At 57.2% G+C, this 21,466-nt stretch overlaps 1 protein-coding gene across 1 annotated transcript; it reads right to left on the bottom strand.

Moving 5' to 3' along the window:
• Positions 1-4,537: 4,537 nt before the first annotated feature.
• On the bottom strand, positions 4,538-19,020 carry LOC138846510 (USP6 N-terminal-like protein). The gene is made up of 8 exons (XM_070062528.1): positions 15,096-19,020; positions 13,441-14,944; positions 10,875-12,996; positions 9,762-9,882; positions 9,038-9,132; positions 8,602-8,667; positions 7,890-7,989; positions 4,538-7,515 (listed from the first exon to the last, which is right to left on the bottom strand). The coding sequence occupies exons 3-8, from the start codon at positions 10,896-10,898 to the stop codon at positions 7,313-7,315; spliced, it is 609 nt and encodes a 202-aa protein (XP_069918629.1). The 5' UTR covers positions 10,899-12,996; positions 13,441-14,944; positions 15,096-19,020; the 3' UTR covers positions 4,538-7,312.
• Positions 19,021-21,466: the final 2,446 nt, after the last annotated feature.

Raw genomic sequence — 21,466 nt, 5'->3', positions numbered from 1 at the left:
TTCTTACCAGTCTCCTGTCGCTGCCCCTCTTTGTGGAGGAACGACACAGGACCCTGCGCTGTTCTTTTGTCTGCTCGGCCCTCCCCGGGTTTGCTGCTGGTTCTTCCCAGGTTGGCTACCATCCCTTCCACCTCTGTGGAAGGGCAGTTCCCCCTGCCACCTTCCCCACTTCCGCGGGGGAGCGGCACACCGCCGGCCGGCTCTCTCGGGGGCTGCACAGGTGTTCCTTCAGATAGATGTTCCTGGTGCATGTTGTCTCTCTCCTCCTTCATAGTCCTTTTCCGCCAATCCCAACTCTGCTACCCACACGCCGAGTACGCTGCTCTCCTCCAATCAGGAGCAGGTCCTACAGTTTATTGGTTGAACTGGAGGCAGCTGCATAGAAGCTGTTTCTCCCTTCTCAGCGCCATATTGTGGGAGAGCAGATGCATAGAATAAGTCTTAATTCCAGTAACAGTCCAGTCCGAGTTGCTCCCCACAGTCTCCCATGCGGTGCAGTTTCTCAAGGGCTTGGGCCATCTTCTGCTTTCCCAGGCCACAGCAGAGGTGCTGGTTCCAGTCCCGGCTGCTCCACTTCCAATCCAGCTCTCTGCATGTTTCCATGTGGGAAACCCAGAGGAAGCTCCTATCTCCTAGCTTCGGATTGGAATAGCTCACTCTGTTGCGGCCAGTTGGGGAGTAAACCAGCAGATGGAAGACCTCTCTCTCTTTCTCTCTCTCTCTCTCCTTATCTTTCTATATAACTCTTTCAAATAAATAAATAAATCTTTAAAAAAAAAAAAAAGAGAGGAGCTGGATTGGAACCAGTGCCCGTATGGGAGGCCGGCACTGCAGGCAGCGGGTTTACTCAATACGCCACAGTGCCAGCCCCTACAGTGTCTTTATCTAGAGCAATTATCCAGGCTGGCACCGCGGCTCACCAGGCTAATCCTCCACCTAGCGGTGCCGGCACACCGGGTTCTAGTCCCGGTCGGGGCACCGGATTCTGTCCCAGTTGCCCCTCTTCCAGGCCAGCTCTCTGCTGTGGCCCGGGAGTGCAGTGGAGGATGGCCCAAGTGCTTGGGCCCTGCACCCCACGGGAGACCAGGAGAAGCACCTGGCTCCTGCCATCGGATCAGCGTGGTGCGCCAGCCGCAGTGGCCATTGGAGAGTGAACCAACGGCAAAGGAAGACCTTTATCTCTCTCTCTCTCTTTCTCTCTCACTCTCACTGTCCACTCTGCCTGTCAAAGAAAAAAAAAAGAGTAATTTTGCAGACTCTCTCTCTCTCTTTCTCTTTCTATCTCTGCCTCTCTGTAACTACGCCTTTCAAATAAATAAATAAATAAATAAATATTTAAAAAGGAAAACAAAAAAACCAATATGTGATAGTCACAGAAAGAATTCTCTGGATCATGGGCTCTGAAGATTCTCCTGCTCAAAATACTATAGATGAAAAAACAAACAAAAAAGAAATACTATAGGCTTCTAAAAATTAATCAGAATCAAATATTTTGAATGAGCAGTGCATGGTAGAAGTCCTGATAATAAGTGTCAAAGTCAATTAATTATAGGAAGTAAGTCTGGATAATTACTCTATTTTTTTTTCTTTGACAGGCAGAGTGGACAGTGAGAGAGAGAGAGAGGTCTTCCATCCACTGATTCACTCCCCAGATGGCCGCAACAGGCAGAGCTGAGCCGATCTGAAGCAAGGAACCAGGAGCTTCTTCTGTGCCTTCCACACGGGTGCAGGGGCCCAAGGACTTGGGCCATCTTCTACTGCTTTCCCAGGCCATAGCAGAGAGCTAGATCATAAGAGGAGCAGCTGGGACTAGAACCGGTGCCCATATGGGGCACCGGTCCCTAAGGCCAGGGCGTTAACCCACTGGGCCACTGCGCTGGCCCCAATAATTCCTTTTTAAACACAGTAAGCTGGGGCTGGTGCTGTGGCTCTGGCGTAGTGAGTTAAAGCCTCCTCCTGCAGTGCTGGCATCCCATATGGGAGCCAGCTTGAGTCCCAGCTGCTCCACTTCCCATCCAGCTCTCTGCTATGGCCTGGGAAGGCAGTAGAAGATAGCCCAAGTCCTTGGGCCCCTGCACCTGCGTGGGAGACCAGGAAGAAGCTCTGGCTCCTGGCTTCGGATCGGCACACCTGTGGCTATGGGGGCCAGTTGAGGAGTGAACCAGCAGATCGAAGACCTCTGTCTCTCTTTCTCTCTCTGCCTCTCCTCTTTGTGTGTAATTCTGACTTTCAAATAAATAAACGAATCTTAAAAAAAAAAAAAAAAAACAGTAAGCTTATTTCAGTGCAAAAATTTCGAAAGTCACATGACTTTTTCATAAAATGCAGCTTCCACTACGTTTTTGAAGGTCTTTTGTGAATGTGTAGATATTGCCTCACATTAATTTTTTAAAAAAAAAGACTTATTTTATTTATTTGAAAGACAGAGTTAGAGAGATAGAGAAAGAGAGAGAGAGAAATGTCTTCCATCTGCTGATTCACTCCCCAAATGACCAAAATGGCCGGAGCTGTGCTGATTAGAAGCCAGAAGCCAAGAGCTTCTTCTGGGTCCCCCACGCAGGTGCAGAGGCCCAAGGACTTGGGCCATCTTCTACTGCTTTCCCAGGCCATGGCAGGGAGCTGGATTGGAAGCAGAACAGCCAGACTTGGCCAGCATCCATATGGGATGCCAACACCACAGGCCTGGGCTTTAAACCCACTGAGCCACAAGCCAGCCCCTCACATTTTTAAAAGTGCAGGTTTTACATGTCACAATATGTCAAAATTAGGGTCCATGTTGTGGCTTAATGGGTAAAGCTGCTGCCTGCTGTGCCAGTATCCCATGTGGGCTCCAGTTCCAGTCCCGGCTGCTCCACTTCCCATCCAGCTCTCTGCTAATGGCCTGGGAAAGCAGTGGAAGATGACCCAAGTGCTTGGGCCCCTGCACCCAAATGGGAGACCCAGAGGAGGCCCAGCTGCCATTGCAGCCATTTGGGGAGTGAACCAACGGACTGAAATTCTTGCTCTCTCTCTCTCTCGCTCGCTCTCTCTCTCTCTCTGCCTCTCTGTGACTCTGCCTTCCAAGTGAATTCAAGATTAAGCACTTTTGTTTTGTTTTGGCTGGAGGCACTCTATCACCAACAATGACAGAATACGGTTTGCTGGGCATCAGAGCAGAAAAGACACACAATTATTTCGAGCCCAGGGAGAACCCTGTGCCAAACAGGATTCACATCCGGCAACTGCTTTAGGCAAAGAAGCACCCAGAGCTGAGTGCCAGCTGCCCGTTGTCCACCTGTCCTCGGGGCTGGGAGCTTTCTCAGCCTGTCCTGGGTTTTCTGACCTTGCCACTCTAGGGGAGGCCTGGCCAGGGATGACCCAATGTCCCCTACACTGTGCTCTCTTTGGAGTTTGGACTAGGGTTGGGGAGTTTGGAAAGAAAACCAAAGAAATCAGGTCCCTTCTTGTCACCTGGCATCCAGGTGCATGACAGCTGTGGCTGACCACGGGTTATCACCAGAGGACTGTCCACATCTGTCAGGGAGGGGCAGTAGCTCCCCCTGCTGGAGCGGAGTCAGCCATTGACTACTTAGGGTCTCTCTCAGGAGTATTTGTCTCTTCTCCATCCGTCTGCTTATGCAGTTATCTGTTTGTATCAGGATGCACTCACATGTGGGGTTTTATTCATGGTTATAACCCGATATTAAGTTACTCCTCTTGCTGCTCACCGGGTTCCAGATAAGAGCACAAGCAGCTGTCTCGGGCTCGCTTCTGCTAGCGTTTCCATGGACACCCTCGTCTTGTTGGAGCCAACACACTGTGCTCCTGCATCGGAGGCTGGGGGAGCTCTCTGGAGGGTCTAGGCAGAGCAGCACCGCCCCTTGGTGACCCGGCGTGTGGGCCTGTAGGGCTGCAGCCTCAGGGGCTGGAAGGGCTCGGGACAACTCAGTCTGGGGAGGTGCCTCTCTCCCGATACCACCTGCTGGTGCTGATGGAGGCACAGGGCCCTTTAAACCGCCCAGGGGGTTCAAGGCTCAAGTTCAGAAAAAAAACTCCATTGCTGTGCTTACGCTGGTTTGCAGGTCATACTTGCTGCTTGTTATGTGAGTTTCCCAAGGCAATGAAAAGGTCGATCATCTTATCTCCTGCAACTTGGCTGCCATCAGACACCTAGAACAAGCCCCTATTCTACACCAAAAACTTCATATGGCAGAAAGCAACACAAAATCACTTTTCCCGGAGCTAACAATGAGCCAATGCAAACACCTAGTGCACTCTTGCAAGAATTGTGCCCCCTCGCCCCGTCAGCCCCACTGCTACAAGCAGGAGTGAACCCGCGAGGACTTGCTCCTAAGAAGCTCTGGCAAGTGGACTTCACCCACATTAACTCCTTGGGTCAACTTAAGTTTGTCCAAGTGGTGGGAGATACTTATTCAAAGGCTGTATTTGCAGCAGCCCAATCCGGAGAAAAGGCTAGAAATGTGATAAAGGCGGTTAAGTCAGCCCTGCTGGTCCTCGGTGTCCCCTGGAAAATAAAGACTGATAACGGGCCAGCGTATACACCACAGGAATTTAATTCCTTCCTGAGGTCCTGGAACATACAGTGTGACACAGGTATCCCATACCTGTGAGAGACATGTGGGGTCAAGCCAGGGATGCTGCAGCCACGGCCGCCCAGGTCTAGGGGAGAGCACAGAGGTGACACAGGCCCTCCAACCACGGCTGTTCCTATTGTGCTGATCTGTCCCAGAGGTCACGGGCACTCACAGCTGCTGCTCTCCCACCCTGACCCAGTTCCCACAGGGCACAGCTGAATCTCAGGCATTGCCTGCAGGGTCCTGAGTGGGTCTCTGCCTGGGGCTGGGGGCTGTGGAGCTGCCTACGCTCTCCAGGAACACGGGGAAGCTTGCTGCCGCTGGGCACCGGGGTCACAAACTGGAGCAAACTCGTTTCCATGGAACAATTTAATACAGACTCAGCACCACCTGAGGGTGGCGGTGGGGGAGGGGGCGGGGAGGAGAGTACAGTGGCTCCTGGCACGGCTGTTGTCTTCCAGTGTCAGGGTGTCCTGGGCCCAGGAAGAGCCTGGGCGGTGGGGGCTCAACCAAGTGCATAGGATGCCGTGAAGACACACGGAAGGCTGCTGCCCAGCCTGGGCAGGACAGATGCTGGACTCGGCCTCTCTTCTAGGAGGCACCCATCATCCAGGTGCCCCACAGAATAAGAGGTAAGGAGGCCTCTGGCCAGGGAGGGCACGCGGGCCTGGTCTCCCATCCCAGGGCTGGCTCTGGCCGGCTCCAGCCCGTGACTGTCCCCAGAGTGCGTGGGGCTGCCATGCCAGTAGGGGGAAGTCTTCAGCCGTGGCCCCCAGGCGGGGACAGCCTGCATGGGCCCTGGTTCTGGGGGTTCTGAGGCCTGTGGAGGAGCCCACATCCACAGGCCCTCCCGGCTGCCAGCGTCGGAGGAGTCGTCCTCCCTGTGCTCTGGCCCGCTCAGGTTAGGGAGACTGGCGCACTGGCACAGGCCTCCCCACCTCGAGCACTTTGGAGACTCCGTGGGGCTGGCAGAACCTGGAGACTCTGCGGTCCCCACAGGGGAGCCCAGGCCGAGGGGCTCTGGGCTGCCTTCCCAGCTCTCCTCCTCCTCCATGCCTTCCCTCTTGGTGATGCGGAGGCCAAAGCTTCCTGGAGGACGGATCATCACTGCACGGGTAGCGGGACCCCTGGTCTGCTCCCACACTGCCACTGTGTCCTGAATGGTGATTTTGGCCTTCGGAGCAGTGGGGGCAGGAACGTGCATCTGGGGGACGCGTGCCTGCCCCAGGGGCCTGCTGCACTGTTCGATGGCCTTGGCTGGAAGAAGAAGAGACGCGGTTTGCTTCTCCACAGCCCCCGTCTGGCCTGCAGGGTGCCTGCCCCGACCTCATCCTGGGGTCCCCATCACCACGTGTGACGCTGAGGACTCTTCCAGGCTGCTGGCCCCAGAGGGGAGGGTGTGTGCAGCCCGGGAAGGGGAGCCCTGGGACACCATCGGCTCCTCCTGCACAGCCCCACAGGGTGGATGGCCCTGAACTCCTTGCCTCACTCTCATCTCTGGGGACCCAGGCACCAACTCAGGACCCCATCACCTACCCCACCTGACCTGCTGCGCCCTAACAGTGCATTGGCTGATTTCCCGCATCTGAGTCCCTCCTACATGGCTGGAAAGGAACTGAGCCTAAGATGATGGGGGTGAGAGCTGGGGCTGTGGGGCAGACATGGAGTCCGGTTCAGGACTTGGGGACAGGGAATGCAGTTTCTAAAGAGGTGGCAGGGGTGCCCTGTGTCCTCTGCCCCTGGGCCACTGTCTCTTTCCTGGTGAGACTGGGCTGTCACCGCTACTGTCCCAGGAGCACCCAAGGAGGCAGCACCTGGAGGCACAGTGGGGCCTCCCCAGTGCCTGGACAGCCTGCACCTGGGCCCCCACTTAGAGCCTCTAGAGCTGGGACAAGCCCATCTCTGCTCTGCATGGGGACCCAGGCGCTCAGGTCCATGATGGCAGCAGCAGCAGGGGATGAGCACGGGGACCCCTCCCCACTAGAGCCCAGAAGCCAGCGATGCTCCGGGTCCCGCTGCCTTCTGTTGGCCCGAGGCTAGGGCTGCAGAGCCCACACTCTTGTTTTCTGCCGTGGGGCCCCCAGCCCTGCCTCTGTGCCCAGCCCTGCTTGCAGGAGTGCACTCGGCCCCCACAACTGGGCTCAGGGCACCTGGGCCTTCCAGGGGTTCTCAGATGGCTGAAGGGGATCCAGTGCCGGTAGCCTTTACATCACTGCACAGGGTCTCCCACAGCCCCACCTCCCTCTAGCCCTGCCCACATGCAGGTGGGAGCCCCGCCCACCCCTGTCCTAGGAGGGTCCTGTGTGCAGACAGCTGTGGTCATCGGGCCAGGAGCCTGTGTGGGGTCAGTTGGGGAGGGGCCCCCTGGGCAGGCAGGGCCACTTCTCATCTTGCTGGAGTGGGGGTCCAGCTGTGCTCCAGGCTCCTGGGGGCACTGAGCCAGGGCACCTGCTCCAGACCTGGGCAGGGTAGCTCAAGGCGGGGCCTCCAATCCACTCCAGAGTGGGGGTCAGCCGAGGAGCCAGAGCCACAAATGTCCTGAGGACAGCTCCACGGCCCGGCCCCAGAGTGGTGGGGGGAGAGCCGGCACCCACAGGAGGATTCTGGGAAGCTGCCCGAGGCCCTGCCAGGCCATGCTGACAGAGCTTCAGAAAGCAGAACTGCTGAGCCCGCGGAGGACAAGGAGGACCAGGAAGAGGTGAGGCCCTGGGCGGGGATGTCAGGGCCTGGCACTCCCACTACTGACTCCCCCAAGGGAGCATGGGACGGGGCCGTGTGCTGGACTCACCTTCGGGAGGCAGGAGGCACTGGAGCTTCCCCAGCTCACGCATGGAGGCCCGCAGCTGCCTGATGACCGCGTCCTCGCTCAGAGACCAGGCCTGCTTCAGGGTCACCTGCAGGAACTCCCGGAGGTGGTCCCGGGGCATCTTCAGCAGGCGCTCTAGACATGGGGGTGGGTGTCAGGCTGGGAGGGGCCCTAGGGATGGCGCAGCCACCATGGCTGCTCCAAGCCCTGTCCCAGCACCAGACATGGGCTGCAGACACCCTTGGACACCCTTGGGTGTCACACCAAGCACTAGAGGGACTGCTCAGGGGCCAATTTCCAGTGCGATGACCCTGGCCACTTCTCCTTGTGGTCTGTGGGGGCCTGGGATTGGGGATGCAACAGGGGGATTCTCAGTGCCCTCCTGAAGGGAACCCAGGCCTCCCAAACCCCCTCATCCCTCCCTCAAGCCCTGCTCCCGAGGGACAGGCAGGGGACCCCCAGCTCCTCCGTCCCCAGCACCCGGGCCTCTGTGGGCCCTGAGGACTCACTTTGATGGATCTTGAGGGCCGTGTATGCCATGGCCGGGAGCACGTGCTCGCCCTCCAGGATGTATATATCCCATATTCTCAGAGCCAGGGGGAATGGCACCTGGGGACAGAGGCATTGGAGGACCCGCCCATCAGGGCCTCAGCAGGGCCCACAGGGGTGGGTGTGCAGTGTCACTCCCCTAGGACAGAGGGAGACTCCAGGAGGCTGATCACACAAGAAGGCCAGAGCTCCTCCTGGGAGGGGAGGGGAGGCCATGCCTCATGGCCACATCCCTGCCCACTCAGCGAACCAGACCCACAGAGGATGACCATGTCCTGTCCTGGACCCTGGGGGTCTGCACACTTTGGAAGCCACACTGGAGATGCCAGACACCCCAGGGACCTGGGGAGGGGTCAGCCCTTGGGCTGTGCTGCCACCAGCCTCTGCCACGGGGGGTCTATGGATCTCCTGCCTCTCACTGTAGGGCTCTGGCCTTTGCCAGGCTCTCTGGATAGGTCCTGGTGGGACCTGTCCCCTCCTTGCTGGCTCTGAGGCTCAGCCTCAGCTTGGACCACCCTTAGCAGGGCTGGACAGGGCCTGCCTGGTCTGCACAGCAGGCTCCCTCCTGTGTCTGCTGGGGCTGGGGGAGCTCAGAGTCACAGGCCACCAGCACCAGAGAACCAGGCACTGGGGCAGGAGCTTCCCTGGGCAAGGGGTCCCCGGGGCACTTACCCCATCCAGGAAGCACTGGATGTACCAGTGGGTGGTGGAATCCTCCAGGCACACACCCTCCTTCTCCTAAGAAAAGGCAGAGGCAGAGGGGGCTCAGGGCCCAGGGCCCAGGGCCCAGGCCTGACTCCCTCTAATCTGAGCCCTGGGGCAGAGCCCCTGGGTGCAGGAAGCCCAGCAGCAGGGGCATCCCCCCTCCCAGCCATGCAGGTTCCTGAAGGGACACAGGTCCCTCCTTCCACTCTGCTCTGGGGACAGCGTCTCCCTTCAATCTACGCCAACTCTGGGGGACCAAGTGCTGGACAACAAACCAACACCCAAGCTGCCGTGGACCCCCGTAACCAAGGAAAGTTTTGGTGAGGATGTGGCCTCCCCTGGCTCAGGAAGCAGTCCCATGAGCCCAGAGCCCCCAAGAGGAGAAAGGAGATGCTTAACTTACCAGGTGTTTCTCCAGGGAGGGGAGCACGCGATGCACAATGAGCCCCAGGTGTTGCTGGAATCGCTCCAGTTTGGGGGTGTTTGGTTTGTAGAAACCTGAGTAGAATCAGCCACACCCTCATGTGAGAGCCTCCTCCTAGGAAGGCTGGAGAGCCCCAGGCCTGGGTGGGGTGCTTCTGAGCATTGAGGGTCAGGGGAGGCTGGACCAGGGGCAGGTGGGGATGAACATGGCCAGGGCAGAGGATCTGCTTGGGAGGTGGGTGCAGGTGGGTGACTGTGTGCAGCCCAGGCCTGGCTGCCCCCTGGAGCCCGCTGGGGTGGGTGCAAGTCAGACTGGGTGCCTCCTGACCATTCCAAGACTCAGGAGCGAGGAGGGGGTGACCCTACAGGGGATGCTGCCTTCCACAAGTTCCCTGGGTGTGGCTCTGTGCTTGAGAGTTGTGTACAGACGTGTGAGGCAGAAGAGTCAGAATCGACCTGAGTCACTGGACAAGGACAGGACCCCTTGTTCTGAAGGTTCTCACACCCAGGATGGCCATGGCCAAGCTGCAGGGCCTTTGGGTGGTGGTAAAAGAAGGGGGCTGGCTCAGTCTGGGAGGCCTCTGCCAGCCCTGGCTTCCTGGGAGCCCCCCCCCCAACACTGTGACACTGTCCTGCACATTCAGGAGCCAGTGAGGGCCGTGCACGGACTTGCATGCACTGGGCCCCACACGCCATCCACCTACCGTGCATCGCATGCTTCCTGCTTTCCATGAGCTGCACCAGGGCCCAGAAAGCGTCCTCCTCGGGCATATACATGAGCAACAGCGCCACCACATGGCTCAGACCCTGGCTGTAGCCCACCTCCTGCAAGATCCCAGAATACCTTTAGGAGACCTCCCCTGGCAAGAATGATATCCTAGGATGGCCCACCTCTCAGGCAGATCAGGGTCACCCACTGAAGGATCCAGGAAGATTTAGGCACAGGGAGCCCCTGTGCCTGAATCCTGCCACTTGGTGTCAGCTGCCCAAGAATTGGAGCCCAGAGAAGTTCTCCAAGTTCCTGGAGGGAATCCTGCAGGGCCTGAGCTTAGGCAGCACAGGGGGAGAGCTCAAGTATGGACACCTGTTACCCCCAAGATGTCAGCATGGGCCAGGTTGCTGTGGGAATCCAGATCCATGCCCATGGAAGCTTCTGGACCCCTGAGCTCTGCAGGTGAGCCGGTGGCCCTTTCTCACATGAGGAAGAAGTAAGCCAGGAAGTGCTACCAGGACCGGAACAGGAGGTGTGCCTCTGGCATGGGTGCAGGCCTGGGCTTCCTGAATGCCAGGCCCCCCTGGGAACCAGGGCACCAGGCAGGGTTGGCCAGTGGCAGGTCAGGGGGATGGGGATGTCCAGGCCTTGCTGGGTCACCCATGGAGCCCTGCGCCTGCTCCACTCATGGGAAAGTCTGAGTGGGTGGTTGTGGCAGTGGCGCTGTACAGAGTGGGATTCAGGCCCATGGGTCCAACCACAGGGCTGGTGGGTGTAATGGCATCAGTGGGACCCAGAGCAAAGTCGTACACCTGATCTGCCCTGCCTTCGCCCCCCGCCCCACTGCGTGGAATGCTAGTCCTGGGAGGGGCATCCCAACACGGCCAAGCTCCTGGGGTCTGGAGCCCAGCCCAGGAGAAGGCTGCCTTTCTCCTCCCAGAACTTGAGGTTGGGTCCAAGGAGGCTCAGAGCCTGGCCTCCACCGCTCTTCCTCAGAGCTGTGGATGAGCGAGGCCCCCTCAACCCAGGCTGGGATCTCTGTGACCAGGGGTGCCCTGCAGGGACTGCCGGGATAGCACCTGCGCTATGATCCCAGAATACTCACGGGATTGTAGACGGAATAGGCCATCAGTATGTGGAATAAGGCCTGTTGGCTGGAAGAGAGAGGACAGAGGCCGTGTGTCTTGTGCTGCCGAGGCTCTCAGTGCAGCTCTGCCTAACAGAGCCTGACAGCCACACGCAGGGCCCGTGACACTCTGCTCATGCGCAGTGACGTCGTCAGGGCACCTGCGTGTTGTCCACCATGTGGGTGAGCGCCGCCTGCAGGGACACGCACACCTCCCAGGGCGCAGTCACGTGCACTTTCATTTCCCAGGTGGGTGTTCAGGGCACAGGTGAGCGTCCCACTGTGGGAGTGCAGTCCCGTGGGTCCAAGCTGTGCAGAGTCAGCCTCCCATGCACGTTCAGCCTTGTAGGGAGCAGCACCCGGCGTCCTCAGTGGTTTTAGTTCCCCCCTCCCACAGCTGTGCGCTGGTGCCCCTTTGTGGTGTAGGGAATAAGCGTGTGTTCATGCGCTGAGGAGGTGAATTGTGTGTGCGTTCATGAAGGGTCCCCCCCGAGCCTGTGTTCCCGGGGTACTGGGGGGCTGCCCACTGCTTCCTTGTGACTGAGTTGAAGGGCTCCTTGAATATTCTGGAAACAACACCTTTATTAGATAGATTGCTACTATTGTCTCCCCTGGTGTTTCTTTTCATTTCATTCTCTCCACAGTGTCTTTGGGAAAGTTTGTGTACTATAGAAAAGGCAAGTTTGTTTTCTGTGCTCAATGAACTGTTGTAGGCTTGCACCCAATCTTCCCTAGGGACCCCATGTGCCCCAGGACCCTTGCTCCTCCCACCCGCGGGTCCTCCCCAGCCCAGAGGCCTCACTTCATTCCGTAACGTTCCCGGAACATGAGGTGGTTTCTGAAAGTCCATGCGATGGCGGAGTCGATGTGATGGAAGTGAGTGGCGCCCAGCCTGGCCAGCTCTTTCATCTCCTGCAGGGCAGGGACAAGGGGGGGGCAGCCTCAAGAACTGCCCAAGCCCCATTGCCACACAAGGACCTCAAGTCCACGTCAGCTCTTCTGGCTGACAGGGAGTTCCCTGCAAGCGCTCATTCCTTTCTGGGTCCCGCCTTGAGGGAGGGTCATGGGCTCCCTAACTTGCCTCAGTGCCCACGTAACCCTGACGGTCAGCAGCAGACAGGGGCTCTGAAAGGTCCCTGTGCACTCCCCCTGCCTGCCTCAGCTCTCAGCACGACGTGGTCTGCCCCCAGCCAGGCTTCTGAGCCTTCTCACTGATATCTCAGGCCCTGCCCTCCAGGAGTCAGCCACAGCCTGACCACTGCTCCATGCTGCCCCCTGCTGGAGGGGCCCATCTCCATCTCGACATTGCAAGCCGCCCTTGGCTTGGAGCTGAGCCTGGGCAATGACTGTCTCCAGGCCCAGCTCCCAGGGCCAGCCCCAGACTGCAGACTTGGGGGAGGCAGGGTGGGCCACACAGCTGGGCCCTGCTCCCTGATGGCAGCCAGGGGCCATGAGAGCCAGCTGCAGCTGACAGCCCTCTGCCCACACCAGTCCTCACTCCCTCCTTTCCCAGAAGCATTGAGAGCTGTCTGACCATTGGAGCGTCCACTCCAGGCAAGGGCAATGCCAGGGGCTGCAAGTCCATGTGAAGGCAGGGCCAGCTGTGGGCAGGCCTAGGTGAGGGCCGGCCAGCTGCGGGCAGGCCATGTTAGCACAGAGCCTGTGGGGCTCCCTACCTCACACCATTGTGATCTCATCCTGGGAGACCCCCGCCCATCAGGGACCAGCAAGTCCTCTCTTCTGGCCGTATGCCAAGCTGCCCAGGTGAGCTCAGCAGAGAGCAGGTTAAAGCCTCTGGCACAAAACACACCTGTCCAGTCCCAGCTGGGTCTGAGGAGACGTGGAGGAGGCACTGACTAGGATCTAGGGAGAGGAAGGCAGGATGGGGAGGAGGCTCCCGAGGGCTCAGTGAGGGACGGTCCTCCACGGAGACTCAGGCTCCTGAGCAGGCCCGAGCAGGCCGGGCCCCCTTGGGCTGAGTGCAGAGCCGTACCGCGTATTTGCCCGGGTTCTGGGCCTTCCTCTTGTCCACCTCCAGCATCACGGCCCACACCTTCCCGCGCACCTGGGCAGGGATGCCTTTGTAGATTCTGCGCTGAAACTACAGGAAAGAGGAGGCTCTGGTGAGTGGTGAACGTGGCCACTTGTGGAGGCAGCACAGGGTGAGACAGCAGAGGGAGAAGCCAGGGGCTCCCTGTGTATTGGCAGAGGGAGTATCTGCCCAGATGGGGGCCTTATGACCCACAGTGACTGGAGGGCCAAGGGCTCAGGGGCACCGGCTCTGCCGTGTACGGAGTGGCCGCTACAGGGCTCCTGGAACCACGCCTGCCCTGCATCCGGGATTGTCTTCAGCAGTGACTTCAGATTTTCTACCAGGACAGTGTCCTGTGTGTATGGGGAGGTGTGCCCATGACCTGTGTCTCTAGGGACTGGACAGTTGCCCCTGGGCATCTGAGAGGCAGGCGGTGCCTGGCACAGGAATGGGCACTGCTCAAACCCCAATTCAGCTCTCAGTGTTCCCGAGGGGCCCTCATCGCCATGGTACCTTGTCACTGCCGCGGTATTTACTATGGTTCTTGATCATCTTTATCCACTTCTGGATCCTTCTTACCTCCTGTTTACGCTGGAAAACGAGACAGGATGGCGTGAGCCCAGCTTGGGGCTCTGAGAGGGGCCCTCGGATGCAGCTCAGGAGCTCTGTGGGCGCTCAAATGGAAGGAGCCAGAAAAGGCACAGACCGTGAGCCCCAGATCTTCTGTCTGGGGGAGCATCGGTGGCCTGGCCTCTGACCCGAGCTGCCCCTTCGTCAAGGAGAGCCCCTGAGCTCCAGCCAGGTCACTCCCAACCATGCCAATGAGTCAGGGCGGCCAACAGCAGACACCCCTGAGCTGCGGCTCACTTCTGGGACAGGTGAGTGTGGTAAGATGTCAGCAGGTGCCGTATAAGTACCGCATCGCAGGACCTTATGGCGCTCCCACTCACCACTGCCGAGCCCCACGTGCCCCCTCTGCCCAGCTCTGCTTCCAGATGACTGGCCCATGGCCAAGGACTTGTCCTTACCTTTGCCCCCGGGGTGCTGTATTGGGGCAACTTCTGCTCACTGGAAAGCAAGGGAGGCGGAGAGGTGAGGACAGGACCACAACAGGCACCGCGACCTCCCTAGTGGGCCAGGGAAGGACCAGCTTCATCCTCTCAGCCCAGGGGACTGAGATGGGGAGGGAGGGGCTGGTGACCATGAGCACAGGGAGCCTAGGGCCAGGCAGGGGCCCTTGCTGCCAGTGGGGGGCTCCAGGCCTGTCAGAGGTCCACCTTCGTGGGTGTGTGGCAGCCCCCCACAGCGGTTGTGGGGTGGCTGTCCTGAGCAGGGCCAGGCTGCCCAGGGCTGAGGCAGCTATATCCCCACATCAGCTCTGCCCAGGACGTCACCCTGGAACTGACCGAGTCTGGGTGGCCTTCCTGAGAGATGCTCAGTGCTGTGAGTGTGCACCTGGGGCTCGAGGTACCTGGGACCCCCACACCCCTCAGGGTCCCCCACTGCCCACCCTCCCCCCGTGCCCTGGCCTCCTGAGGTCATGCGCCCCACCTCACGCCCTCCTCTGTCAGCCCAGACCCTGACCATCTCTCCACCACTCTGCTCCTACTTATTCTCCAGGTTCTGGCACAACATGGAGGCAGAAGCCCTCATCCCCGTGCTAAGGTGGGCTGCTGAGTCATGCCAGAGATGGCCCGAGATGGCTCCATCCCTCCAGGTCACCGGAGCCCACCCTCCAGCCACGGGGCCTCTCTCCCCGACATCTGTGGGAACAGCCTCCACGTCCGACTCCTGCCCCCAAATGCTGACCAGTGCCTGCCTGTGACCACAGCTGAGCTCAAGGTCGGGACCCGGGGACAGGTGTGCCGCCTCATGTTGGGGTTTCTGACCCCAGTCCCGCCCTGGGGTGAGCTGGGGTGCGGAGGACTCACTGCAGGAACCCAAGCCTGTCTGGGACGAGGCAGCCGCCCTCATCGTCCTCTTCTTCGGGCACCAACAGTGCCGCTCCTCGGCATCCCTGCAGCCGAGAGGGACCCGGGATGAGAAGTCACTGGGGGACCTGTCCACCTGCCCCCTCCCCCGTGTCCCCAGGGAGGCTGGGTCTGGCTCTCACAGGCACAGTCCTTGAGGCAGGGCCCCACCTCCTCCCCCAGCACCCTGGCCGGTACCTGCTCATATTGTCTGAAGAGCGCTGCTCGCTCCTGGGCCCTCCGGGACCTCAGGGCATTCATATCCAATCTGTAAGACACACACGCACATGAGAGCCAGCACCGGGGAGCCCACAGGAATGCTGCCCTGAGGGCTGTCCCCCTGGTCAGAGGGGGGACAGCCACACAGCCAGGCAGGCGGGCACCTGGTGTCTGGGTCCCTGGAGGATGACTTGTGCAGAGCTCAGGGACTAGGGACGGTTGGGGAAGGACAGCCCCCATCTTGCCTCCCCTGCCCTCGGAAAGGGCGCTCCTCCCCCAGGCTGGCATCCATGTGTCCTCCAGGGAGCCCAAGTCTACGGGGCTCCCTGGCCTGCTACCAGCTCCCGCATCTCTGGGGCTCTCAGAGCCGGCCTCCCTGCCCACCTGATACCAGCTGACCCGACACCTAGTCTTGAACCCATGTCCAGACAGGGACTCACACCCAGGCCCATTCAACACTGGTGACCAGCAGAGCGGGAAGAATGAGAAAACTGTATACACGCTCTGCACACAGGGGCAGCACTCAGAGCTCCACCACATCACTCATGGAATCCAGTGTGGGAGACCAGGGCCACCCCCTGGCAGGACCTTCCCCACACCACAGCTCATGCAGAGAGCAAGTCCCACTCACCTCCATCGCGAATCCATGTGATTCTCTGAAATGCGCCTGCTGCCTACACTACCAACTGGTCAGTTGGGCAGTAGACGCACTACTGGCCTCTGGTCGCCTCCCAGCCCAGAGTGCGCATCTCAGTGACTGTGACATCACAGAAGCCTGCCAGCCAATCCCTAGTGGCTCTGCTGTGGCAGGGCTCAGGGTCCTCAGGCCTGGCTTCATTAAAGGTCACCAGAAGTGGGGCCTGTGTTCTCCCCAGGGCCCAGGTGAAGAGGTCTTTACTGGTGCTCCCACCACCCCTGTCTCCCATACCACAGATGGCCCAAGTGCTTGGGCCCCAGCACTCACATTAGAGACCCATATGGAGTTCTAGGCTCCTGGCTTCAGCCAGACCCAGCCTTGGCCACTGGGCCATTTGGGGAGTGCATCAGTAGATGGAAGATTCTCTCTCTCTCTCTCTCTCTCTCTCTCTCTGTTTCTCTAACTCTGCCTTTCAAATAAATAAGTATTTAAAAAACAAATAGAATTAGACCACTCATCAATCCATCAGAGGACAAGGGCCCACTTGCTGGCTGCAGTCCAGGGTTGGTTTCCCCCAATATGCTGCAGGATCACAGTTACTGGAACTCTCGCCTGTGGTGAATGAGACGAGCTACATATGTATGGGGGTAATGCCGGTGTCAACAAAGGCTCTTGAACTTGAAAAATACATGAGAAATGGCAACTTTAAGGACTGTATAATTGGTTAGTTTTCTGTAACCTCCATAGAATACCTAAAGAAAACAAATGGTCAGACTTTAAAATAAATGAACTCTGAGAATGTTAGCAAAGCCAGAAAGCTCCCTTGTTTAAGGTATTCTCACCCTGCAGCAAGAGAGCAGGCTTCGCTGAAAACTACTGACGAGGTGCAGTTATAATGCAGTAGAGCTTCTGCACTCCTATTCTGCATTCAATTCACGGCCCTGGAAGGTCTGTCACACTGAAGTCAGCACCTGATACGGAACGAGTTGCACCTTGAGATCTGGGATGTATTTCAGTGGATGCATTTGAAAATACTTGAGGGGCTGGCACTGTGACGTAGCGGGTAAAGCTGCCAACCTGCAGTGCCGGCATCCCATATGGCCGCTGGTTCGAGTCCTGGCTGCTCCACTTCTGATCCAGCTCTCTGCTATGGCCTGGGAAAGCAGTAGAAGATGGCCCAAGTCCTTGGGCCCCTGCACACATGTGGGAGACCTGGAAGAAGATCCTGGCTCCTGCCTTCAGATCAGCACAGCTCCGGCCATTGTGGCCAACTGGGGAGTGAACCAGTGGATGGAAGACCTCTCTCTCTCTCTCTCTCTCTCTCTCTCTCTCCCTCTCCTTCTCTATGTAACTCTGACTTTCAAATAAATAAATAATTCTAAAAAAAGAAAAGAAAATATTTGCACTCGATGCTACTGGGCTAATAGATGTGGTCGCCACCTCCTTTTGGGAGGACAGGGGCCTCCCTTTATCTGGAGACCATCTAGAAGCCTCACCTAAGACAGATGCTTCCCAAGATACTGAGGGTTCTTTCTGAGGACAGCTCATGCCTGCCCTACGAAGCAGAGTGGGAGAGTGTGGAAAACGGGAAGAATGTGTAGGTGAAAGAGGAGAGGAGGGAGGGAGAGAGAGGGAGAGAGAGAGAGAAGTGGGAGGGAGGCAGGAAGGGCAGGAGGGGGCGGGGAAGAGAGGGGAATGCTAGCTGCCAAGCACTGAGCAGTATAATTGGCACCACCACTGCCGGACATCCGGGTACAACAACATGGGGACCCGGCTGCTTACCGTGGCCTGATCAGGCTGAGCATCTTCAATTCCCCTTCGAATTTCCCCGTCACTCTCTGCAAAGTGCTGTAAAGGAGCACGGCCCAGGTGACCCAATCTTGCTGATGCCTTCATCTCTATTAGTTTGTGCAGAGATGTTTTCCTCGACAGGAAAAGGACCGAAGCTGCCTCTCCCTGCGTCACTTTATGTCACGGTGTCATTTATTCTCCAATTCAGTGAGGACAGATCCGTGCAGGAACCATCACCGGTGCCAAACTGAAGATACAGCCAACGCAGGAGGGACCTGAGGTGCACCAGGAAGTCAGCTGGGAGATCATGAGGCATGTTTACACGTTCCCCAGATGTCCTGGGTGCTGGCATTACGCAGGTCTGTGAAGTTCCACGGGTGAGAGTAACAGCACAGAGGACATTCCCGTTCCCCTCAGCACCTGTGAGTTTACCTTCAGCTTCAGATGAGCACAGTATCTTATACACAACAGGCTCCTCCCTCCAGTGGCTGGATCTCTGAAAAAAGACTAAAATCCATTCAAATGCAATAATAAAAAAAAAAATGTAGTGTCATCATTCAAACAGAAAAGGACACATATTAAAAATACAAGGCGGGGCCGGCACTGTGGTGCAGTGGGCTAAGCCGCAGCCTGCAGGGCCAGCATCCCATATGGGTGCCAGTTCTAGACCTAGCTGCTCCACTTCTGATCCAGCTCCCTACTGATGTGCCTGGGAAAACTCCAGAAGATGGCCCAAGTCCTTGGGCCCCGCACCCATGCAGGAGACGTGGAAGAAGATCCTGGCTCCTGGCTTCGGATCAGTTTAGCTCCAGTTGTTGTGGCCATTTGAGGAGTGAACCAGCGGATGGAAGATCTCTCTCTCTCTCTCTCTTTCTCTCTCTCTTTCTCTCTGCCTCTCTGTAACTCTTTCAAATAAGTAAATCTTTTTTTTTTTAAATATTCCTTCTTGCATGAAGAAGTCTATATTAAATCCTTCAACTGATTGGATATGGCCCACCCCAAATCATAAAGGTTAATGTGCTTTACTCAAAGACCACTGATTTCAACGTTAATCTTATCCAAAAAATGCCTTTGCAGAAGCAGCCAGAATATTTTCTGGCCAATTACAAAATCAACATGAAGGGAGTAGGCAGCAAGCCCTCTCCCTGTAGTTTCCAGGTTAACGGAGTTCAGAGGGAGAGGAGCAGTCTGCACGTGCACAGCCGCTGTACCTGGGAAAGCCTGCAGAACACAGTGGATGGACACGCGTGCAGAGCTGGGAATCAATTCCAAGGCCAAAGCCTGCTGCTACCATCAAGCAGAATCCTATTCCGTCCTCAAATGTTATTGAGCTGACAACAGGAGACAGTGTGATGTGGGCTTAATAAAAGCTGGGTTGGAAGGCAAAGTGAATCTTACATTTGCCTGAATTCAGCTTTACTGCTACATAAACAAAAAGAACTACTCCGTAAAAGCTCCAGGCAGTTCAGAGAAATGTTACTGGAAAAGTAATCAAGAAGAGTAACAAAACTGTAATGCATGGTAGGACAGAAAGATACATGTCTTTTAAATTTAGGTAATAGTTGTTTAATTAGCCTGATTGTATTTATTTTCTTTTTCAAGGAAATTATTTTTAATATTTTTCATTTATTCATTTGAGAGGTAGAGTTACAAAGGGGGGGGGGAGAGAGACAGAGAGAGAGCTTCCATCTGCTGGTTCACTCCCCAGATGGCTGCAATGGCTGGAGCTGAACTGATCCAAAGCCAGGAGCCAGGAGCTTCTTCCAGGTCTCCCACACGGGTGCAGGAGCCCAAGGACTTGGTCCATCTTCTACTGCTTTCCCAGACCATAGCAGGAAGCGGTATAGGAAGTGGAGCAGCCAGGATTCAAACAGGTGTCCATATGAGATGCCAGCGCCAGCCCCTCAAGAAAAATCTTAAGACCACACAACAATATAGCTTATAATTTTATTTTATTTTTTAAAGATTTATTTATTTACTTGAAAGAATTACACAGAGAGCAAAGGAGAGGCAGAGAGAGAGAGAGAGAGAGAAAGGTCTTCCATCAGCTGGTTCACTCCCCAGTTGGCCACAATGGCCGGAGCCGCGCTGATCTGAAGCCAGGAGCCAGGAGCTTCTTCCAGGTCTCCCACGTGGGTGCAGGGGCCAAGCACTTGGGCCATCTTCCTCTGCTTTCCCAGGCCATAGCAGTGAGCTGGATCGGAAGTGGAGCAGCCGGGACTAGAACCGGAGCCCATATGGGATGTCGGCACTTCAGGCCAGGGCGTTAATCCGCTACGCCAAAGCGTCGGCCCCTAGCCTATAATTTTAATATTTAACAAAAATTAAATCGCTTTATCAGAGGGCGGCTACATTTCCCTCACATGTTTAGTCTATCATTAGCAATACCAGGTTACTTTACGCCTATTAATATTTTATTGAATAATATAAGTTATTTTGAATAGCTACCATATTTTCACGTTAACGTCAGGAAACATTTTAGTACCTACTACAGGTTTTTTTGTCATCTCCCAGCTCCTGGTTCTGCGGCTAGCGCGCTCCTGCGCCTGCGCACTCCCAGTCCCCAGGGCGCCAGGTGGGCAGTCCTTGCGCGGCCGTTTTACGCCTCTGGACTACATTTCCCAAAGGCCACTGAGGCCAGGCCAATTTAGCTTGGACTACATTTCCCAGAGGCCACCGGGGACAACCAGGACCCCGGATCCCACTGCCAGTTTTTCGTTACCGTAGCCCAGCCAGCAGCGAGCTTAGGCTAAGGCAGTGCGTGTTCTCTGGGGAAGGGCTTTGCAGACTCCGACCAACCCCACGGGGTAACCAGGGCTTGAGTGAAGACGACAACAATAATGGGAGGAACTGGGGGACCTCTGCGGACGTGCGCCGGCGCGGGACCCGGACCCCAACAGGCGGCGAGCGCGAGGGCAGGGAGACTCCGTGGGCTCTGGCGGGGTCTCAGGCGCGGGGGTCGTTGCGTGCGCTCGTGCGCGTGCCCGCGAGGACTGGGTGCCCCTGAGTCCGTTAGCTGTGGAGGTGCCGCCGTGACCTAGGCCTCGGCTCGGCTTCCAGCCGCCGCGCGGGTCCGCACCGGGCAGTGGGCCCGCGCCGGGGCGGTTACCAAGCCTTCCGGTGATGTTCTCCCGCAGGAGACGCAGAACTACGATTGCACGAGTTCTCTGTCGTGTGTGTGTGTGTTTATCCAGTCACTCCTGTATTTGAGAGAGCGAGGGAGACAGACAGGTCCCCCTTCCGCGGGCGCGCTCCCCAGATGCCCTCAACGGCCAGGTGTGGGCCAGGCCGGAGCCTGGAGCCCGCGCTGCCTCCCAGGGGTGCGCCAGCAGGGAGCCGGTCTGGGTGGCCTCGGGCTGCGGGATGCGGTGTCCCGGCACCGTGCTGACCGCTGCTGACCTTTCTGAGCCAGAGGGGTCTTCAAGGGACCTCCCCCGCGGAGACTGCGCCTCCTGCCAGGCTGGGAGCTTGGGGAAGCAGCGCCCGGCTCCCTTTCTCTCCCGTTGGTTCTGGATGTGAGGCTGTGCTGGGAATGGCCGTGCGCACGATCAGAGCTCAAGACAGTGCAGCTGGCTAGGTCAGGGACGCTCACGTGATGGACTGGTGGGCGGTGAATAGGGTTAGTCCTGAGAAGGGGTATCCGTGTGAGCCCGAGATGTGCACAGTTACGGGCAGTGGTAGTCAAGAAGTGTTTAAGTTCTTTAGGAATCCCATCTAATATGAGATTTTTCTAAGATATTTTGCAAGGTTCTTGTGGGCAATATTTTGGTTATTTAGTGAAGGAGAACAGGGGTTTGGCAAGTTTGTGAGCATCTTTTCCGTAGGCAAGATTCCGTCCACTTTGCATTCATTCTCTTAGTCTATAACCACCACTTAGCCAGAGTTATGTCTTCCAGAGAAGACTCTTGTTAGTGAATGAGCC

This window comes from Oryctolagus cuniculus, chromosome 18, assembly GCF_964237555.1.
Source record: "Oryctolagus cuniculus chromosome 18, mOryCun1.1, whole genome shotgun sequence".
In the NCBI taxonomy this organism is placed as follows: domain Eukaryota; kingdom Metazoa; phylum Chordata; class Mammalia; order Lagomorpha; family Leporidae; genus Oryctolagus; species Oryctolagus cuniculus.
This window is presented reverse-complemented; position numbering and strand designations above follow the sequence as displayed.